Here is a 17,752-nt window from a genome sequence, read left to right on the forward strand (position 1 = left end):
CTCTAGGTTTATCAATCTATATCCATCTTTCTATATTTATCACTCTACATTTATCTATTTGAATCTTATACGCTCATGTCTTGTGCGTCTTAAAATTAATAAACCGTTTGGTTAACGGAGTACCGTGCAATCCCGTTACAATGAATACCAATCAATAAAAAATCCGTTTTAACAAAAGTAATATTTGGTCCCGATTTCACTACCATCACATTGCTTGAATTCCATTTCAACGAAACTTTCGATACAGCGAACAAAGTTTACAGTCCATTGAAGTTCGTTGTAACAAGATTTCAATGTTATTTTTAAAGGTCCTTGTTTAACTAATTAATCTTTAAAAAAAACCAAAAGAAAACGAAGAACAAGTCACAAACATTTTAGCTTTTGAAATCACTCACAATTATTTAAAATTCATATTTCATTGTTAAGACAACAAATTTGAAGTTTCATGCGTTTGAACTTTGCATTATACCTTTATTGTTCAAGCAGTGAAGTATATTATTTACGAATTCACTGAATTAATCCCTAACGCACTCCCAAGCGAACTTATTTTTACAGCATTTGGTGGAATGCTTCCCATGCCGTGGTGCTTGGTACACGGAATCATGCCAGCGAATTAATTGTTCAAAATCTCTCCTCTTTAACGTGATAATAGATGACCTAGCCATAACTGTTCCTCATCTTAACTTCACTTCCGAGGTTAAATATTGACACTTAATTAACTGAGTCAACATCTGGAGTCATAAAGTCATCCGACAAAGGGTATTCATTCCGATGTCTTTGTTTGCGAAGCGTGCGTCTTTAAGGTCTCTGCTATTTTGGTGAAGATTTAGTTCGGTTTTAGCTCTGTCTTCGAAGATTATTTAGTTAACTTTCATTTTCTTTCTTTCTCTTTTTTTTTCTTAGATCATTTTTTCTGAAAAAGATCTTGTTCTCTTTGGTTGTTTAACTTTGGCCTTAACTTTTTTCTAGTTGTTTTTGAGTTGTAAACTGAAAATTCATTTCTCACGAGAATCATTTTCGCTTATGTTGCGTTACAGACGTTTATGCTTACTGTTTGACCACGGATTGTATGTAATTTGGCAATTGGCCAAGTTAAGACGATTCCATCTGAATGAATGTAGCAGGGAGAAGGAAAAATAACGATGGGATTTTGATTTACGCGTTTTATAATGTCACTAGTGCCTAATTAATTTACTTCATTTTCTAAGTTGAAAAAGAGTGGAAACAAACAGTTTCTATGGAAACAACAAAAAGAAAATACAATGTTTTCATTTCGTCAGGAAAAGTAGAATCAAAATGGTAAGTGCAAAAGTATGTTGTTGAAAATATATCAATTAATTTTTGTAGTAAGAATATAGATCGATGTATAGTTTAGATTTAAGAATTTATTCGGTGAACGAATTGTCATTTGTACAACACTGCGTCTAAATAGGCTAAAGCGCACATCTGTGACGAACAAACTACCACCCCTGCAAACTAATAGATGCGTCCATTTCTGCCTATAAACCGGATATTAACCTTTCCATGTAATCGATGGTCAAACAGTAATTTACATATGGATATTAACAGCGTTTTTCAAACTTCAAATAAACTGATTTTGTTGTTTTCCGCTCTTTCTTTCTTTTCTTTTTCTTGCATAGAAAAAAAAAAAGAGTTTATAACAGTTTTATAATTGATATTTTTTTTCGCACACAAGCATAGTTTTGCAATTCAAAAGCTTATGTTTCTCCACATGTGTTTTTGTTTTTCACACAAAATACCTACTGTGTTTCATGTGCAATAAACCTTAAGCGGCTTAGAGAATTTCTTTTCGACAGATTTACTACACATGTAATCTGATTTTTTTCTAATTACTTTTATTTATTCTTTGTTATGCTGAGAAATGTGTACCCAGTCATAACAAATGCAGCCCCAGATTTGTGTACTTATTTATCATAAGTACAATGCTTACTGATCTTCAGGGCTTTATCATTATAAGTAAACGGTAATAAAATATTGCAATGGGGTGGTTTCTTTCAGTCAAAAGTACTACTTTTAGCCATTGAAATGGATAGAATGAGCAAAAAAAAAAAAAAAAAAAATCATAGACCCAGAAAATACTTCCATTCTCCCAATAGTTTGTTTTTAATTAATTTTTTAAAATGTCCGATTTTTCAAACAAAGCGTGGTATGATGTCACAAATGATGCAATTTGGCGCATCTTTCTACTACGTTTCCACGTTATGATAATCAAGCAGCGAATTAAAATTGCACTCTACGCTTGCTATCAACCATATCGTTTCCAATACACGTGAGTAAAGATGCGAATTAAATATTTTGTTCTGTGAATGGCAACATTGAGTGGAATTTCATCATTTGTGATGTCACACGACAGAAGTGTAAACAATGAAAGCACAACGATTTAAGTATTTTTTTAAAAATATTAAACTTAAAAAAAATATTCGAAAAATGGTCAGATCCTATGTTTTAAGCATGCTGTCTCAGAAAAAAAATATTTTTAAAATTTTGGAAACGACCCCCATCAATTAACAGTTCTTTAATATCAAGTAAAGTTGTTTTCCCCGAAAAAAAAAAAAAAAACACTCGTCTATCAGCGGATTTTTTCAGAAATATGTACCAGCTCGCGGGTCAAAAGAGTTTGAGAAAAGCTGATGCAAATATATCAAGTTCTCAAATTCTCTCTTCATGTATCCGAAATTTTCTAAGCCCTTTGCTTCGGTATGATATGAAGAAAGAAAAGATAAAACAAAATTTTCAACCGGTGAATCAAGTGCTCTTCAGCGCTCGCACACATGCTTCCAAATATTCATATCACCCGCAAACCTGAACATAATTTCTTCCCAAGGCTCTCCTTAATCCATTCGGAAACTTCGACGTTGCTGTCATAAATCCATTTAAGTTTAGTTTCGGGGAATCTAGAATTGATCATTTCCATGTTTGCAGGCGACAGTGTTGTTTTCCATTCCAACTCTCTCACAAAACTCAATAAAACAGTGCTGAAGGAGGGAGGCACGTGTTTCCTCACATTCTAGGAAGATAATGCAACGCGTCCCCGATTTTATATTTTCTTCTATTATTACTATCTTTCTTTTTGAAAAAAAAAAGCGTCGCATGAAAGCGATGTGAGCGTGCATTTATACATAGCGCAAACATATATCTACAGTCTCGTCAATATATTCGTAAAATTCTTCCATTTTCAATCCCCTTCTTTTTCCCCCTTTGCATCTTCCGTGCATTATTATTTGATATTTCTAAAGATGCATCGATTCAACGCTTGCCACAATCTCCAGGGAAAATTTTCTTTTATTATCTTCTGAAAGATTTTGCGTGTATATATATATATATATATATATATATATATATATATATATATATATATATTTTTTTTTTTTTTTTGTCGACGATTGTTGCAGCAAGATTGCAAGGGGTAAAGTATTTAGACAAACCTTTCTTTTTCTTTTTTTTTCTCAAAAATACTAACAAAACATAGTGTTCTAATGTTGGTAAACTTGTGTTTCTAACAAGAAACGTGGAAGCCAACTTCAAAAAGAATTGGCTTGCATATTACATACCACATATAAGTGTGGAACAAATATCTTTCTCACGTAAATTTAAAGCATCACTACACGTTGCTTTTTTATTCAATTTGGCACAGATACGAAGTTATGTATATTTGCTTTACATTTTATTAAAATGAAATTGATTATTAGTGATGATAACTTATTCTAAATCACGAATTTAAAATAAAATGAGACCTTATTTTATTTGAAAAAGCAATTGCCGGATGTAAAGTAGTTCCATTTTTGTTGTCTTGCCTTTCAAAATTCAGTGGTTCTATCTTCAAAAAAGCTTTTAGAAAAGAGGAAAAAAATGGTCACCTGCAAAGTTGTTTTGGTTAAAACTTTGTTTCAGGTGCACAGTTTGTTTTTGATTTCGTAAATTGCTTCAAAATCTTTTCCTCCACCAAAATTGTCGATTCACAGATTCTTCATCTGTTTTATTAAATTCATTTGTTCTTCAGATTTCAGTTTCCTTTTACCATTAATTTTGTTGTATTTCTTAGATACAACAAAACTAATGACAATGGGATTTTGCTGAAAAACTTTCACCAAAATAGAGTTTGTTGTCTTTTGAAAAACAAGAATTTGGAAACACCTAATTCTAATGCCCTGTTAGGTCTAACTGACTGCGGTTTAAGATTTAGAAAAACAAAAGCAATAGCATCTAATAAAATTTCGAATACAATATTATTGTAAGTAAATTACAGGGAACGATATCTCACAATTTACTAATATGATAGTTATTTCATTAATAACTATTAAAAACACTTTTGTTTTTGTAATATTATTGTAAGTAAATTACAGTGAACGCTATCTGACAATTTACTAATGTGATAGTTACTTCATTTATGACTATTAAAAACCATCTTGGTTTTGTAATATTATTGTATGTAAATTAGTGAACGATATCTGACAATTTACTAATGTGATAGTTACTTCATTAATGACTCTTAAAAACTCTCTTGTTTTTGTAAATAATAATAAAATTATTAAAAAAACCATTGCCGGGTCATGACAATTTCATACAAGCTTTTACTGGTTCACGGGCAGAGCCCGATCATTCTGATATTGGACATAGGGCACATTTCTACTTCAGGCCCCCTCCCCCCCTCCCAGAGGGGCCCAAAATACTTGAAGACACTGGCACACAAAATTCATTCTGTGCCCCCCCCCCCCCAATATATTCCCCCTTATGCTATTAAAAAAGCAATAAAATATTTCGATACTTGTGTATTAACACAGCTGTGCTAAATTTGGTGGTACCTCCCAGTTTAGTCATACAGACTAAACTGGGAGTGAATTTTGAGATTTGCAAAAGATATCGAATTTTTAACGGGAAATTTTATCAACAAACAAGAGATTTTTTTCCTTTTCTTGGCATTGCAAAAATATCAATATCATTGTACTCTAGATTCTGAGTGAAATTATCATTTATTTTTAATTACTATGATAAATTAAGAGGATTTTGGGCCGGTAATCAGGCTCTGTCCACGGGTCAAAAAAGGTTGAGAAGCGCTGCTCTAAACTCTTTAGATTAGGAGTCAAAAGTATTTTGCTCGCACTCCGCTGGATCTTCACTCTTGAGCTGTCGAAGTCGGGTCTCTCGCTTCTTATCGAGCCTCCCCACCATCTGCGAATTCGAACATACCCCCATTCCTCGACACAGCCATCAAAAACGTGTCTGGGGAATTTTAGGACCTCGTAAACGTCCGAGAAGGTCCTCCACGAAGCGTGACCGGGCTTCCCAGACAGCTGCCATTCGTTTTCTTCTAACTACGAATGGAATCGACATAAAATCTTAAGTACGTGGTATTTTTATTTTGTCTGCTCCTTTAATTTTATTTTGGGCTCGTGTTTTAACGATTGGGAGGCAGTCCTAACAGCCCAGGAGTCGCTGAGGTTTATTTTTATGGGATTTTAAGAACAGGTTCTCGAGTGTGAGCACGGGGAATGTTTTTGGTGGGTTGAGGACTTTAATGGATTGGATCGAGTGTGAAGCTAAGTACTACTCATTGAGGAGTTTGCTTCCGGGAGCAAATATTGAAGAAATGGCATCGATTTCGGCAGTCATCGTCTGAGAGGGCCCGAATCACCGTCTAGGATGTATCTCTTCCAATATAATGGAAACTGGGATACTTTATCGCAATGCTTGCTGTTTTTGTGTCATGCATTCACTTTTATAAATGATTATTCCGATCAGATGTTCAACTCTTCTGGATGAAGTTGCTTTTAATTCGTAGAAGGTTTCTTAACACACTAATGCATGTTCAAGGTGGTTAGAAGTTCACATGTTGTCATCTTCAACTTCAACGGTTGATCCTGAGTTAATTCAAATGCCATATCCTTTCCAGCATATCAGATATTTCAGTTTAGTTCCGTTTTTAGTCTGGTTCATTTATTTATTTATTTATTTTCGTTTTTCTTATTCTGTTCCGTCTTGTCAATAAGTCAACTAGAATTATCTTGCTTTTGTTCAAACTTTCACTTAGTACTGTTATCGTACCTAGGCTTTTGCTTTTCCTCGAGTTAGGACCTAGCCCGGTTTACTTCGTTTATTTGAAGATGAATTACCGACAGTTACTCTGCACCTAAGAAATACCTGTAACCTGTTTGGTTTTCATTTATTTCAATGGAAAAAGTTTGTGAAATGATGTTTCTTTCGGTTTGATTGAGGGAAAATTTAATAAAGCCTATGTAATGGCGCAGAGTGAAAACAAAACTGGCTTAAATTTTCAAACATTTGGCAACAACTTGGCATTATCTCGCCAAATTTAGTGCAGAAAATTAGATGCTAAATCTAATATATTGGCAGCCATTTTCGCGAGATTCCTGCAATCCCTCATGGTTAATGATAGACAAGGTCGTCAATCTCTGTAAAACTATCTTTCCTGCAGCGGATTCATGGCTAACTAAGAAGCGTGATATCTGTTCTCCTCAATCTAAGGCACTCTATTGTTGTATGTTTGGTTCCTTTTATACCTGGGCATTTCGGTAAATGCATTATTAGTGCAATTTCCACTTTCAGGGACCAACAAAATTTCTCAATTATACTTGAATTTTAAAAGTGACACTCTCAGTATTTACTGTCCCTTAAACTCGAATAAAAATGTGTAGGAATCACCTTAGGTAATTTTTGTTCTATTTTCGTATTCCTTTCAGACAACGATGAAATAAAAAATAAAAACTTTGCACTTACGGCGATATTGAACTGAATGCGCGAAATATTTTCCATCTAAGCTGTTAATTGACCAGCCTGACAAAAATGCTTTCATGTTTTTCTTACCAGAAATCACACACGATCACTTTCTTTGGTATTTTCCCATCGTTCATTGCTTGTGCCATACCTTTAACAAATCGGGTTAGGTGATGACGTCACTGCAAGCCACTTAGGAGAGTGAAACATCCCAGGCTTTCATGTTTTTCTATCCGACGCTACCGGCTCCTTGGAGAAAGTAATTAATGTCAGTCAGAGATCTGGGCACAGCCTCCCCGAGTACTTATGGACCAGCGGGGTACCCCCCCCCCTCGAGCGAGAGGGAGCTATTAGTCGCAATAAATCACCGCTGACGCCTACTGATCCAGATGGTTTTTGTAGACTGTGTGTGAATAGTCTCTCTGCTCCTGGTGCTCCTGTGGATGAAAGAGGCAGCCTTTGTGCTTACAGCGTGCTTCCTAACTCTTACGCGCTTATGATGGCTTCAAGTCTGCGAATGATAAAAATATTAAGGCTTGTCTGCATGAGCAGGCACGAATTTTCGTTCAACAATGGAGCATGTAAAATATGGGTGGAATAAAAGACATAAATGTACTTTATTTTAACGAAATGAAGTATCAAGCTCAGTTTTGAAATTTTGCACTCAACTAACTTCGTGAAATGCAGGTTAAATTATTCAACTCAAAAAGTAAATTTTTTTTAAAAGTTCATTTTAATTAAATTATTTTTTTTTTCGGGGGAAGAGGTAATTTTGGTTTGATCGAATTGTAATGCGCATTTCATCTAAATTCGTTTTATTTTCATCTGGTCAAGAGGAGGATTTTCATTTTGTTCGAATTGCAAAATAATTTTTAATTAAATTATTTTTCTTCGGGGGGATGGAAGATACTTTTTTTTTTTGTTAATTGTAATGTGTGGTGAAACGCTATAATAAACATAATAATAATAATGGACGGAGGATACTTTTATTTTGTTTTAATAGTAGTGCGTGGTAAAGCGTAATAATATTTTAAGTATAAAAATGTTGTTCACGAAAATCAATATTGTCACAAAGTAGTGATTCATTGAAAATTGAAACTCATGTTTAGCGCTGGAGGAGATGTCAATCCCATAAACCCTCCTCCCTCTTGGATTCGTCAGTCTGTGAAGATCATCCGCTGAAAATAGGACGCTTATTTTTTTTTTCCCGGAAAACTTTTAACTAGATAAAGAGTTCTGCAAATCAGTTCGTTATAAAAGGAATTATCCAAGTAGGGGGGAAAAAGTGACTTACGAAATACTGCAAGCTATTTGTAGGATTAAAGGGGGGGGGGGAACGTATCAAACTAAGCATTGAATTCTTGCGGATTTGATGAAAAATGTTTAGCTGTTGCCCAAAATACCTCACTGCTTTTTCAATGAATCATCACGTTAAAGTAGGAAATTTTATAAAATTATTTCGGTGATTAAGATTTTGATAAGTTTTAATTGTGTGAATCATCACGTTAAAGTAGGAAATTTCATAAAATTATTTCGGGGATTAAGATTTTGGTAAGTTTTAATTGTGTGAATCATCACGTTAAAGTAGGAAATTTCATAAAATTATTTCGGTGATTAAGATTTTGGTAAGTTTTAACTGTGTGAATCATCATGTTAAAGTAGGAAATTTCATAAAATTATTTCGGTGATTAAGATTTTGGTAAGTTTTAATTATGTGAATCATCACGTTAAAGTAGGAAATTTCATAAAATTATTTCGGTGATTAAGATTTTGGTAAGTTTTAATTGTGTGAATCATCACATTAAAGTAGGAAATTTCATAAAATTATTTCGGTGATTAAGATTTTGGTAAGTTTTAATTGTGTACTGACTAAGGCTCAAAATTTTTCCTCTATTCAAATCATGTACTTCACAATGAAAGAGAATACATTAAAAAGAAACTCTTCTTTTAAATTTCTGCATAAAAAAACCTCATTTTCTCTTAGAGATAAATGTCCAAAATAATTACAACGGATAACTTTGAAAAATATGGTGAAAAAACGTACTTTTAAAGCACTATATTAGGGCAAAAACAAACTTTCTTTTCACTGTGTTATGATCTTTCATTTAACCCAAGTAAATCATCAAAATATCATCTCTTTTCATTTTTCGCTCATGCAAGTTGATAAATCTGTCCAAATTTAATAAGCGATCCGACTGAATAGGAACTGAAAAAAAAAGAGAGTAATTTCAAACTTCACATTAGTTCGTTCTCTATCTGAAGAAATTAAGTTTGCATTTTGCAGTGATTATTACATTTTCCCTCTTTTTCCAAAGAATAAGCTCAGTCGGGGTTCGGTTACCCTCCCCCTTATCATAAAGAATTCCTCCACCTCATATACATCAATGCAAGGAGCTGTCTTGCTACATAATCCCACAATGAATTATTTCACACCACAGAAATATGAGATTTTTCCCCCCTCGCAGATTAAAAAAACTACCACATTAGAATCAAATGAGATGGACTTAAAAAAGTGAAAAAAAAAAAAAAACTAAATAAAATTCCATCTTTTTTATGTGCGCTACATAACTAATGTTCCTTAAGATTTAAATGAAAAAAAAAAAAACTTTTTTTTTCTATAAAAAAGAAATAACTTATTTTACAATCTTAAGGGAATTTTTTCCGACTTTTGTATAATTGCAAGAAAGAAGAGATATTTTTTAGATGCATTTAATCTACCTAGTGGTCTGTATTTTTTCGCTCTCCACGGAGATAACGTACTAAAAGTCATTAACGTTTTTGTCATTTTTATCCGAATACACTGAAAAGGTTTTACTCTTTTTCATTATTTTCCACCGTAAAGATTCCTTTTAGTCCGTAGCACCATTATCGGCGCGTGTCTTCCATAATTATTGCTATAACTGACACTTTGATATATTAGCTTGGCAAGAGCTCTGGAGTGAATGAAAAAAGAAATACACCTTAAATTTTTTATCTGAATTAATCCCGTTTAGTTTTAAGTAACTGAAGATTTCTCCAAAGAATAGAATGTTTTTATTTCCTTAGAGTTTTCCAGCTGTAGAAAAAGTGCTTGAAAGCCTAATTTGCAAACTTGCAGTTGTGGAAGAAACGTGAAATAAAAGAGAAAAAAAGTTTTAAAATTTTCTTTTTCAAAAAAAAAAAAAACTTTTGCTTGTTATGTTCCACACTATGCATACCACAATATAAGACTTGGGAAGATGTTGTTATTTATGTCTCTGAAGGCGGAACATTGTGCACTTCATAAAGCGTTCCTGACATGAATGTTTTCTCTATGGTTTCATTGTGTCAAATAAGGTTTGATTAGTACAATATTTTTTTACGGGCCTCTCTTGTGTAGTATTTTAAACAGAAGCATGCCTCATTTAGTTAATATCTTATTATTTGCAATGTTTCAATAATGTAAAAAAACACTCTGGTAGGTTTTGTTTACAACCTACTGTTTTTTTTTTTTTTTTTTTTTTTTTGTCAGTTTCAACTTCTAGCGATAATTATAGTTTTGGTTTTAACTTTTAAAAGTGCAGTTGTATTAAGAAGATAATGTTTAGTAGTATGCTCTAATTTTACCGAAAAAAAGAAATTTAATAGTTTTTATTAGATTGCACTTGCGGTATCGCGCATTCAATGGAGGGCTTTCTTGACGTATCGAGAAACATTATACATTATCGTAAAAGCGAAATTTCATTAAAACTTTTCAAAACTATTAATATTTTTAAGTTTAAAATGTGACCAACTTTCAGGAGAGAAAGACCAAAATCTACATTCGTAACCTGAGGGTTAAAAAAAAAATACCACATCATTTCAGTATATTATTTGTAAATGCAATTTTTTCTGAAAAACGAGAAGTTTTCTAGTTTCTCTCTAAATACTGAAGCCATCTCGCGCAAAATATTAATATTGATTAATGAATACTCAAAATGAAAGCCTTCCAAAATTAAAACGCAGTTGTATGCTATGAGTTTTCACTTTCCATTTACTCTAGTAAAAACCAGTCTTTTTTGTCTACACCTTGTCTTTAGTTTGTAACTGCGATAATTTTCAAAAAAGCTATTCACTCACTTAGTAGACGAATTGTCGATGATCACTATTTGGCCAAATCGCTATTCATTCATTCATTCATAACTACTTTTTTTCTAAATGAAAAGCAAATAAATGTGACACCATAATTCTAAGCGGTTGTATGTAATGTATATATATATATATATATACATATATATATATATATATATATATATATATATATATATATATATATATATATAAGGTATTGTATTGTCATCCAAACATTTTTAATATTTCAAGAATAAAAGACCTGAAAGTTTATAATTTATCTTTCTTTTTAGCATCCCTACCCGTCTGAGGACCAAAAGAAACAGCTGGCTCAAGACACGGGTTTGACAATACTTCAGGTCAATAACTGGTAAGTTGTAAATTTTAAGACAAAAATTTGAACTTCAAATGATGTAGCCGTTTACATGTGTATTAAATGGTGTCAATTTTCTAATAGCGTTGCAAGTTGATCACATTTTAATTAAATACTTCAACTTGTTCATGAATGTCGGTTCACTATGAGTTTAATGCTACTGTATACTCTGATATTAGTATCATAGTATTACTATTCATTACTGTCGGTTAAAAATCTTAACTTTGAATGGAATTTATATTAACTGCAAAAACTACCTTATCTACTTGACTACTGGCAAAACTAAAACAAATTCTGAAAACTACCCTGCTTGATACCGAAAGCTGTTTTTCCAAGTTGACATCTTAGAAAATAGCTAGGCTGATTAGTTACAACATAAAGAATTGCTACACAATGGAATAAGTAAAGAGCGAGAATGAGACCGACAAAGAAGCTTGTTAAAATAATAAAATATCTTTTGAGGTATTCAAACTGGTCTATTGCTGGAGCTTTCTGCTGGCAATAATCATAGTCATTTAAGTGAATAAATATGCATGCTCTCTTCAAAGTCAGCGCGTAAATGCCACAGTGATGATGTCGATTGTTGAAACCCTACAATGGCATGCAGCAACCATGGCGAAATAATTATATTGTATCTAAGGAAAAAAAAACACGCTTTCTGCCCTGTTGCTAATGCTAATCCTCTCTTTCAAAGAGCGCAGATGCGAAATCACTAGGCTGTCTGTCACAGTGTCACTCGTTTGACGCCAAAATTGCTCCAAATTGAGTGCCAGGACCCTTCAATTAGGATATCCTCGGTTCCCACTATCGGAGCTTATCTTCGGGAAAGATTTCGACTTTAGCTATCCAGGATGTGCAGTCAAAGACAGAATATACCACAGGTGACGGAACTTGTTTCGATAATTATGGGCAAGAGAATTTTTTTTAAGGGGGGAGGGGTATTCTTTTGGCACGTGATTTTAGCGAAGGTTCGCGAGTGTAGCTTTGATATGCTTTCACAGAAAAGTGCCTTTTTGGTTCCTGATTTGTAAAGTTTCTGTTCATTGAGTGATATTTTGTGCAGAAAACTAGCTTTTGGGATTAAAAGGGGAAAAAAATAGTTTTTAAAGTACTACTACAATTGAAATTTAGAAGATGGCAATGATCAGATTTTTAAAAAAATCAAATACGGTCACTAATACTGTTGTTAAATATTTACCTTATGCAGTGGTTGTGAGGCTATTGAAGATCAATATTAAAATTTAGTTCTAGTTGAACTTCATTGACATTGCTTTCTTAATATTTGACACTTTTGATTTGAAGACAAAAAATGGTTAAACCTCAGCATAAGCTTACATTGTTAAAGGTCCCTTTACATCTTCACACTAAATAAAATTCTCGACATTAAAAAAGTAAAACAATAATTACGCGCATTTGTTTTATATTGCCCGATTTTTCATATTGCATTTAGCGTAAAAGAACCCAGTTTCTGATATTTATGAGGTTGTATATTTCTTTAGAAATTCTCTCATAAGTGCTCAATATATATCGATTCAATCAATAAGATTTTTTAATTCTTTAACCAACACGTATTTTGTAGTCATTTCACGCACAATGTAACATACGTTTGATTGATAAAGATATTATTCTACATGCTTTCAATAAAAAACGTTTCCTCTCGAAAGCGATTTGTTTCCATTAAAATAGAAAAACATATTCCTTGTTAATTTTTCTTGACGAATACAACTCCCTTCTCCTCTTTTTTTCACTATTCAAAGGGGGGGGGGATGCGTATCCTTCAAAAGAACACCGACTTTTTTCAAGAAGATAAATTATTATAGCTATTCGTCACTTTTTTGACTCTGAACTCTTAACTTAAAACTCAATGATAATTCTAGTTCTATTTTCATGAAATTACAATTTTCTTATTTTTGTACTATAAAACGCCTTTTATCGAATAATTCAAGCAGAATAGTTTCTATGATGATAAACCTTAAATATCTAAAAATAAGCATTTAAATAGCAGTTCATCTAAAAATGAAGCAATTTAATCTACCTCTTGTCTTTCCAGTCACGAAACATTGCTTCAACCGTACTCCTAAAAACATACTTTGCTTTCTTTATTTGAAACGCAATGATATTGCTACTTCTACTTTCCCAAAATTATAACAAATTTTCTAAATTTTTGCCCTATAAAACGCCTTTCGCGAAAAATTAACGCAACATAGTTTCTATGATAATCAACCCTAAATATTTTTAAATAAGCAGTTAAAAACATCCCATCTAAAAACAAACCAGTGTTCTTATTCGAACTCATCAGTCTTGATTAGTGCAAACAAACCGGTAGATAAAATAAATGTACCTCATCAGCGAGTGCCCGCTCCATCGTGCGGTTTGACTGGTGCTGAAAACATAGTTTGTTACAGAATGATATCACTAGTAGAATCTTTAATCAATACTTCAATCACCTTTCAAATGTGTATTTCTTCACCGCGCAGTGATAGACTCAAAAGTGACAGTAACAAAAACAAAAAAAGAAAAATTTCCAGTCACAGTTCAAGACTTTGGTGTAGGCGGTTAAGATAAAAGCATTGTCTTCTAATCTTCCAGAATAAGGCATGCCAAAGCAGAGAGCGGCAGTCTTAGATCTTCAACCGTTTAGTAGATCGGGCGCAACGGTGCGTTTAAATGTAAGGATCTTTTTTCCACTATAATAGGATCTTTCAGATACCTGTGAGCATTTCTTCTTTCAGTGCTACTTCATGGAAAGTTCTGCTTGATTTCCTACTTTTGAAACAGCAGCAGTGAATTAAATGGTCTCTGTTGTCCACATAAGATTCCTAATTTCGTAGTCAATAGCTAAACTACGTGTTCGTTATTGTCTCATATTACATGCTCTTTCTCTAAATTGTATGCTAAGAAGGTTGAGTGGATTTGTATCATTTATCAAATGTGAACAGGTTGTTGAAATCTTGGATTAACAAAAAAAGAGGGAACCCCTTCATTATTTAGCACTCATTACTGGAGGTTTCAATTTACGTGAGGTTTTTGCTATGGTAGTCAAGGAATTTCCTATTTAAAGCATTGCTTTTTAAAAAGTTACAAGATTTACTATGGTATTTCTTTTATTTGAATTTACGTAGTCTTTTTACTTGAGTAATTTGTGGGATGAATTGCAACATTATGAATAAAATACTATTTAATGATTTTTTTTTTTTTTTTTTGAAGAGATGACTATCTCCAGTACCTCAAAATATCTTCTGCTTACACCAAGGGCGCTTCCAAAAATATTTTACGACTATCTAAGAATATACTTATCAAGGGCGGATCCAGCTTTTGGTGGAGGGGGTCATCGGATGGGGGTCAAAGTGCAATATTCGAGCACAAAGAAAGGGCTTAGAGACGATTTAAAAAAAAAAAATATGTATACAAAATGCAGTTTAGGCTATGTTTGATCGCTTGACCCCTATGACACTCCTACGCTTATACACCATAGTTTCCTAAACTTTTCTGACACGCGGCACCCTTTGAGAGATTTTAATTTTCTCACGGCACTATATCTATTATATAAGCGTACGCATATATATTTATATCGTGGACACTTGGGGGCAGCCTTTGCCTCTTTTTGCGGCACCCATTTTGGGAAACCTTAGACATTCATTTTTAGAAATTACAATATATGTATTTTTATAATTGATAGCTGACCCCGCCCAAAACATTTTTCCTGTAATGCCTCCTTTTCGTAATTAGAAAACATTTTTTGAAACACAGTAACCAATAATTTCCCACATCAGAGATTTGGTGAAATTTTGAATATCTGCAAGAGTCTATTTGATTCTTAGTCTCACCTCCTGTGTGAAATTGTGAGTGGTATGTTTCGTGCACTTTTATTTATTTGTAAATTTTTGGTAAAGATAAGTATGCACAACGTGATTGTCAAGCTATAGGAGTCTGCTTTAAAGTCTCAGCGAGAAATGAGCTTCTGTTTTAAGTTTTTCAACACTTCGCATTTCAAATCCGTTCAAGTTTTTGATTGGTTAAATGTTTCTCCTCCTTTGATTGATTATAATCGAAATGAAAAAGGAGAGTTTACATAAAAAATATTGTTGTTACAAAATAAATAAATAACCGGAAATGCTGATCTTTATTGAATGTAATTGTTACAATAAAATGCATTTACTGTAATAAGATGGGAGGGAAAAGTCTTTCTAAAATAAGCGTGAAGTTCAGAGGCAACATACTTGCTTTTAATTTACAAAAATCTCCGTTAATCCATTTCAAATGAAATACATTGTTAAACGCAGTTTTACAAGAAGCATTTACGTAAGAAATACGTATGAAATCTCACTTCAAAATCAACACTAGATTAAAGAAGCCTTAATGAGAATGACTTGTTGTTTTCCAGGCAATAATTTGTGAAAAAAGTGTGTTGGAAATGGTGAATTCGCAATTAAAAAAAACTCAGTCGAAAATGAAATTTTTAATTTATATTTGAATTGATTGTGGCGGAAAACCCAAATATCAGTACAATATTCTAACTCCTCTCACAAATATAATTCTCATTTTAATTTTGGAAGATAATTCGACACTATTACTATTAGACATTGTCCCGCATACACATTTCTGAGAGTACTGATTGTATTTCTATTTTAAGAGCACTAATTAAATTCAAGAAATATTTTCAATCGCAAGGATGCGCATCCATAAATCTGTCATGATTGGATGCCATTTCAAAGTCTCTCAAGATCCCTTCAAAGATAATTCGATACCTATCTCAAATTTCATCTAGGTCTAATTTAGACAAAAGCCGCTTTCCTCCGCGTAAAACACAAATTTTTACGCAAGACCAATTTCTCCTTCCGCAACAAGATGTTCGAATTCCATCCCGAAATCGTCTAATTATTCAAAACAGAGCCATTTCACACATCATTCCTATTCAAGGTCCCTTTGAAGAAGAAAAAAAAAAGTTCTCTTTGCTTTAATATTCAAAGAGCAGTGCACCATCCCAGGGAATACCATCGACGGAGAAACAAATTCTCTTTCTCTCCTTAATCTTGAAAAGAATCCAGGATTCGCTATTTCTCCGAATGTAACATCACCATTACTCCCTCTCTCCCCCTGCTTCTGGAGAACGACTCATTTGAATGAGCGCGCACATTCCCATGCAAAACTGTCCCCATCCAGCCACTTCGCACCTCTTTGAGGGGAACGGGACGATATTAACTTCATTTAAATTTTAACGCTCGCGAAACATTACGGAACAAGGACCGTTAAACGCCTCTCTCGACTTTTCTCCAGCCCTACGCACACCTTGGGGACTAGCTATTGTATTCTCTTCTGTTTGGAAGAAGAAAGTCGGGGCTTTTTATTGTTCGATCATGAACTTTTGTGCTCTATTTGGGTGAAAAACAAAGGGTGTTTTTACTCGTTTATTTTTCCGTAGTTTTTTTTTTCTTTATTTGGTAAAGGAAAAAATACCTTCTGTTTCGTATTGCCGAATGCAAATGAATTCTTTGTTTTGAAAACGGTGTAAGTCGGGAAGGGATGTTAACTCATTTTGGTAGAAGTCGAAAACACATATTTCATTCTCATTTTTACTTGTTTATTTTTTCTCTTAATTCATTATTTTTTTCAGTGCTATTGTGATGTAACTACCCATAATAAAGGTCTTATAAATTTGTTAACATTTGAAAACGTTGAAATATTTATGCGTGATTAGCGAAATGTTGAACTTGAAATAGTGGATATCGCTTACTCTTTTTTTTTTTTTTTTTTTTAAGAAACTTGTCATATTTGAGTTTATTGAAGGTGCTTCGTGCGTTCTAATTTCAGCATCACGCTGGGAAAATGCACTAAACTGCTCTCAACAGTCACAGTCATCTTTTCTAAAATACTTTTTCTGTGAGTTAACCAGTGCATTATTGAATTATTTATTATAAGCTAGTGATAACACAGATTGCAAAATCACATAGCGTACCTATTTCAGGTAAATTATTGTAAGTTTACAGATCTTACATACTGAAGCGAAACGGCAGTGTAGACTTGTATTAGATGCTGAAATCGATGTCATTCAGTATAAAATACTAAGATATGTTGACATCTGCAAAAAATAAATAAATAAGTAAATAAATAAAATAACTAAATAAATATATAAATAAATAAATAACTTCCAAAGCACAAACCTCTGAAACCTCTCACATGCGATTCATTTCCCATATTAATACCGACTCGGAGATTTTTTTTTTCTCATAAAATTTTAAGTAAATTAACCAGCAAAAGAATGAAAAAAGTTGTATGGATTTGTATGACGCAATAAGATTTTTAGTAAGTACATAGTAATTTGAAAAAAATTTAAAACTTAATAAAACCATTTATCAAGTTCAGGGCTTGGACAAATAATGGGTGCCAGGACGCCCATGCGAATAAAAAAACTACCTTGATGACTAGTTCTTTAGAAGTATATTTCAAAAACCATGCTGCACTGAATATTCCTATAAACTCTGAGAAATATTTTGTTTGGCGCCTTAAAATTTTCCCTGGTTCCCAAGATTTTACAATTTTTTAACAATCTATGATCAT

The 17,752-nt window shown here is 33.0% G+C and overlaps 1 protein-coding gene across 4 annotated transcripts in view; it reads left to right on the forward strand.

The window, feature by feature from the left end:
- The window catches only part of LOC129221944 (homeobox protein Meis2-like), a 413,908-nt gene that overhangs the window by 284,783 nt on the left and 111,373 nt on the right, over window positions 1–17,752 (forward strand). For all 4 annotated transcript variants that reach the window (XM_054856332.1, XM_054856334.1, XM_054856331.1 and 1 more), the window contains exon 8: window positions 11,115–11,191. In XM_054856332.1, coding sequence (XP_054712307.1) covers window positions 11,115–11,191 — 77 coding nt within the window. The remainder of the gene's footprint in view (window positions 1–11,114; window positions 11,192–17,752) is intronic.

The sequence above is a fragment of the Uloborus diversus genome, chromosome 5 (assembly GCF_026930045.1).
Source record: "Uloborus diversus isolate 005 chromosome 5, Udiv.v.3.1, whole genome shotgun sequence".
Taxonomy (NCBI): Eukaryota; Metazoa; Arthropoda; class Arachnida; order Araneae; family Uloboridae; genus Uloborus; species Uloborus diversus.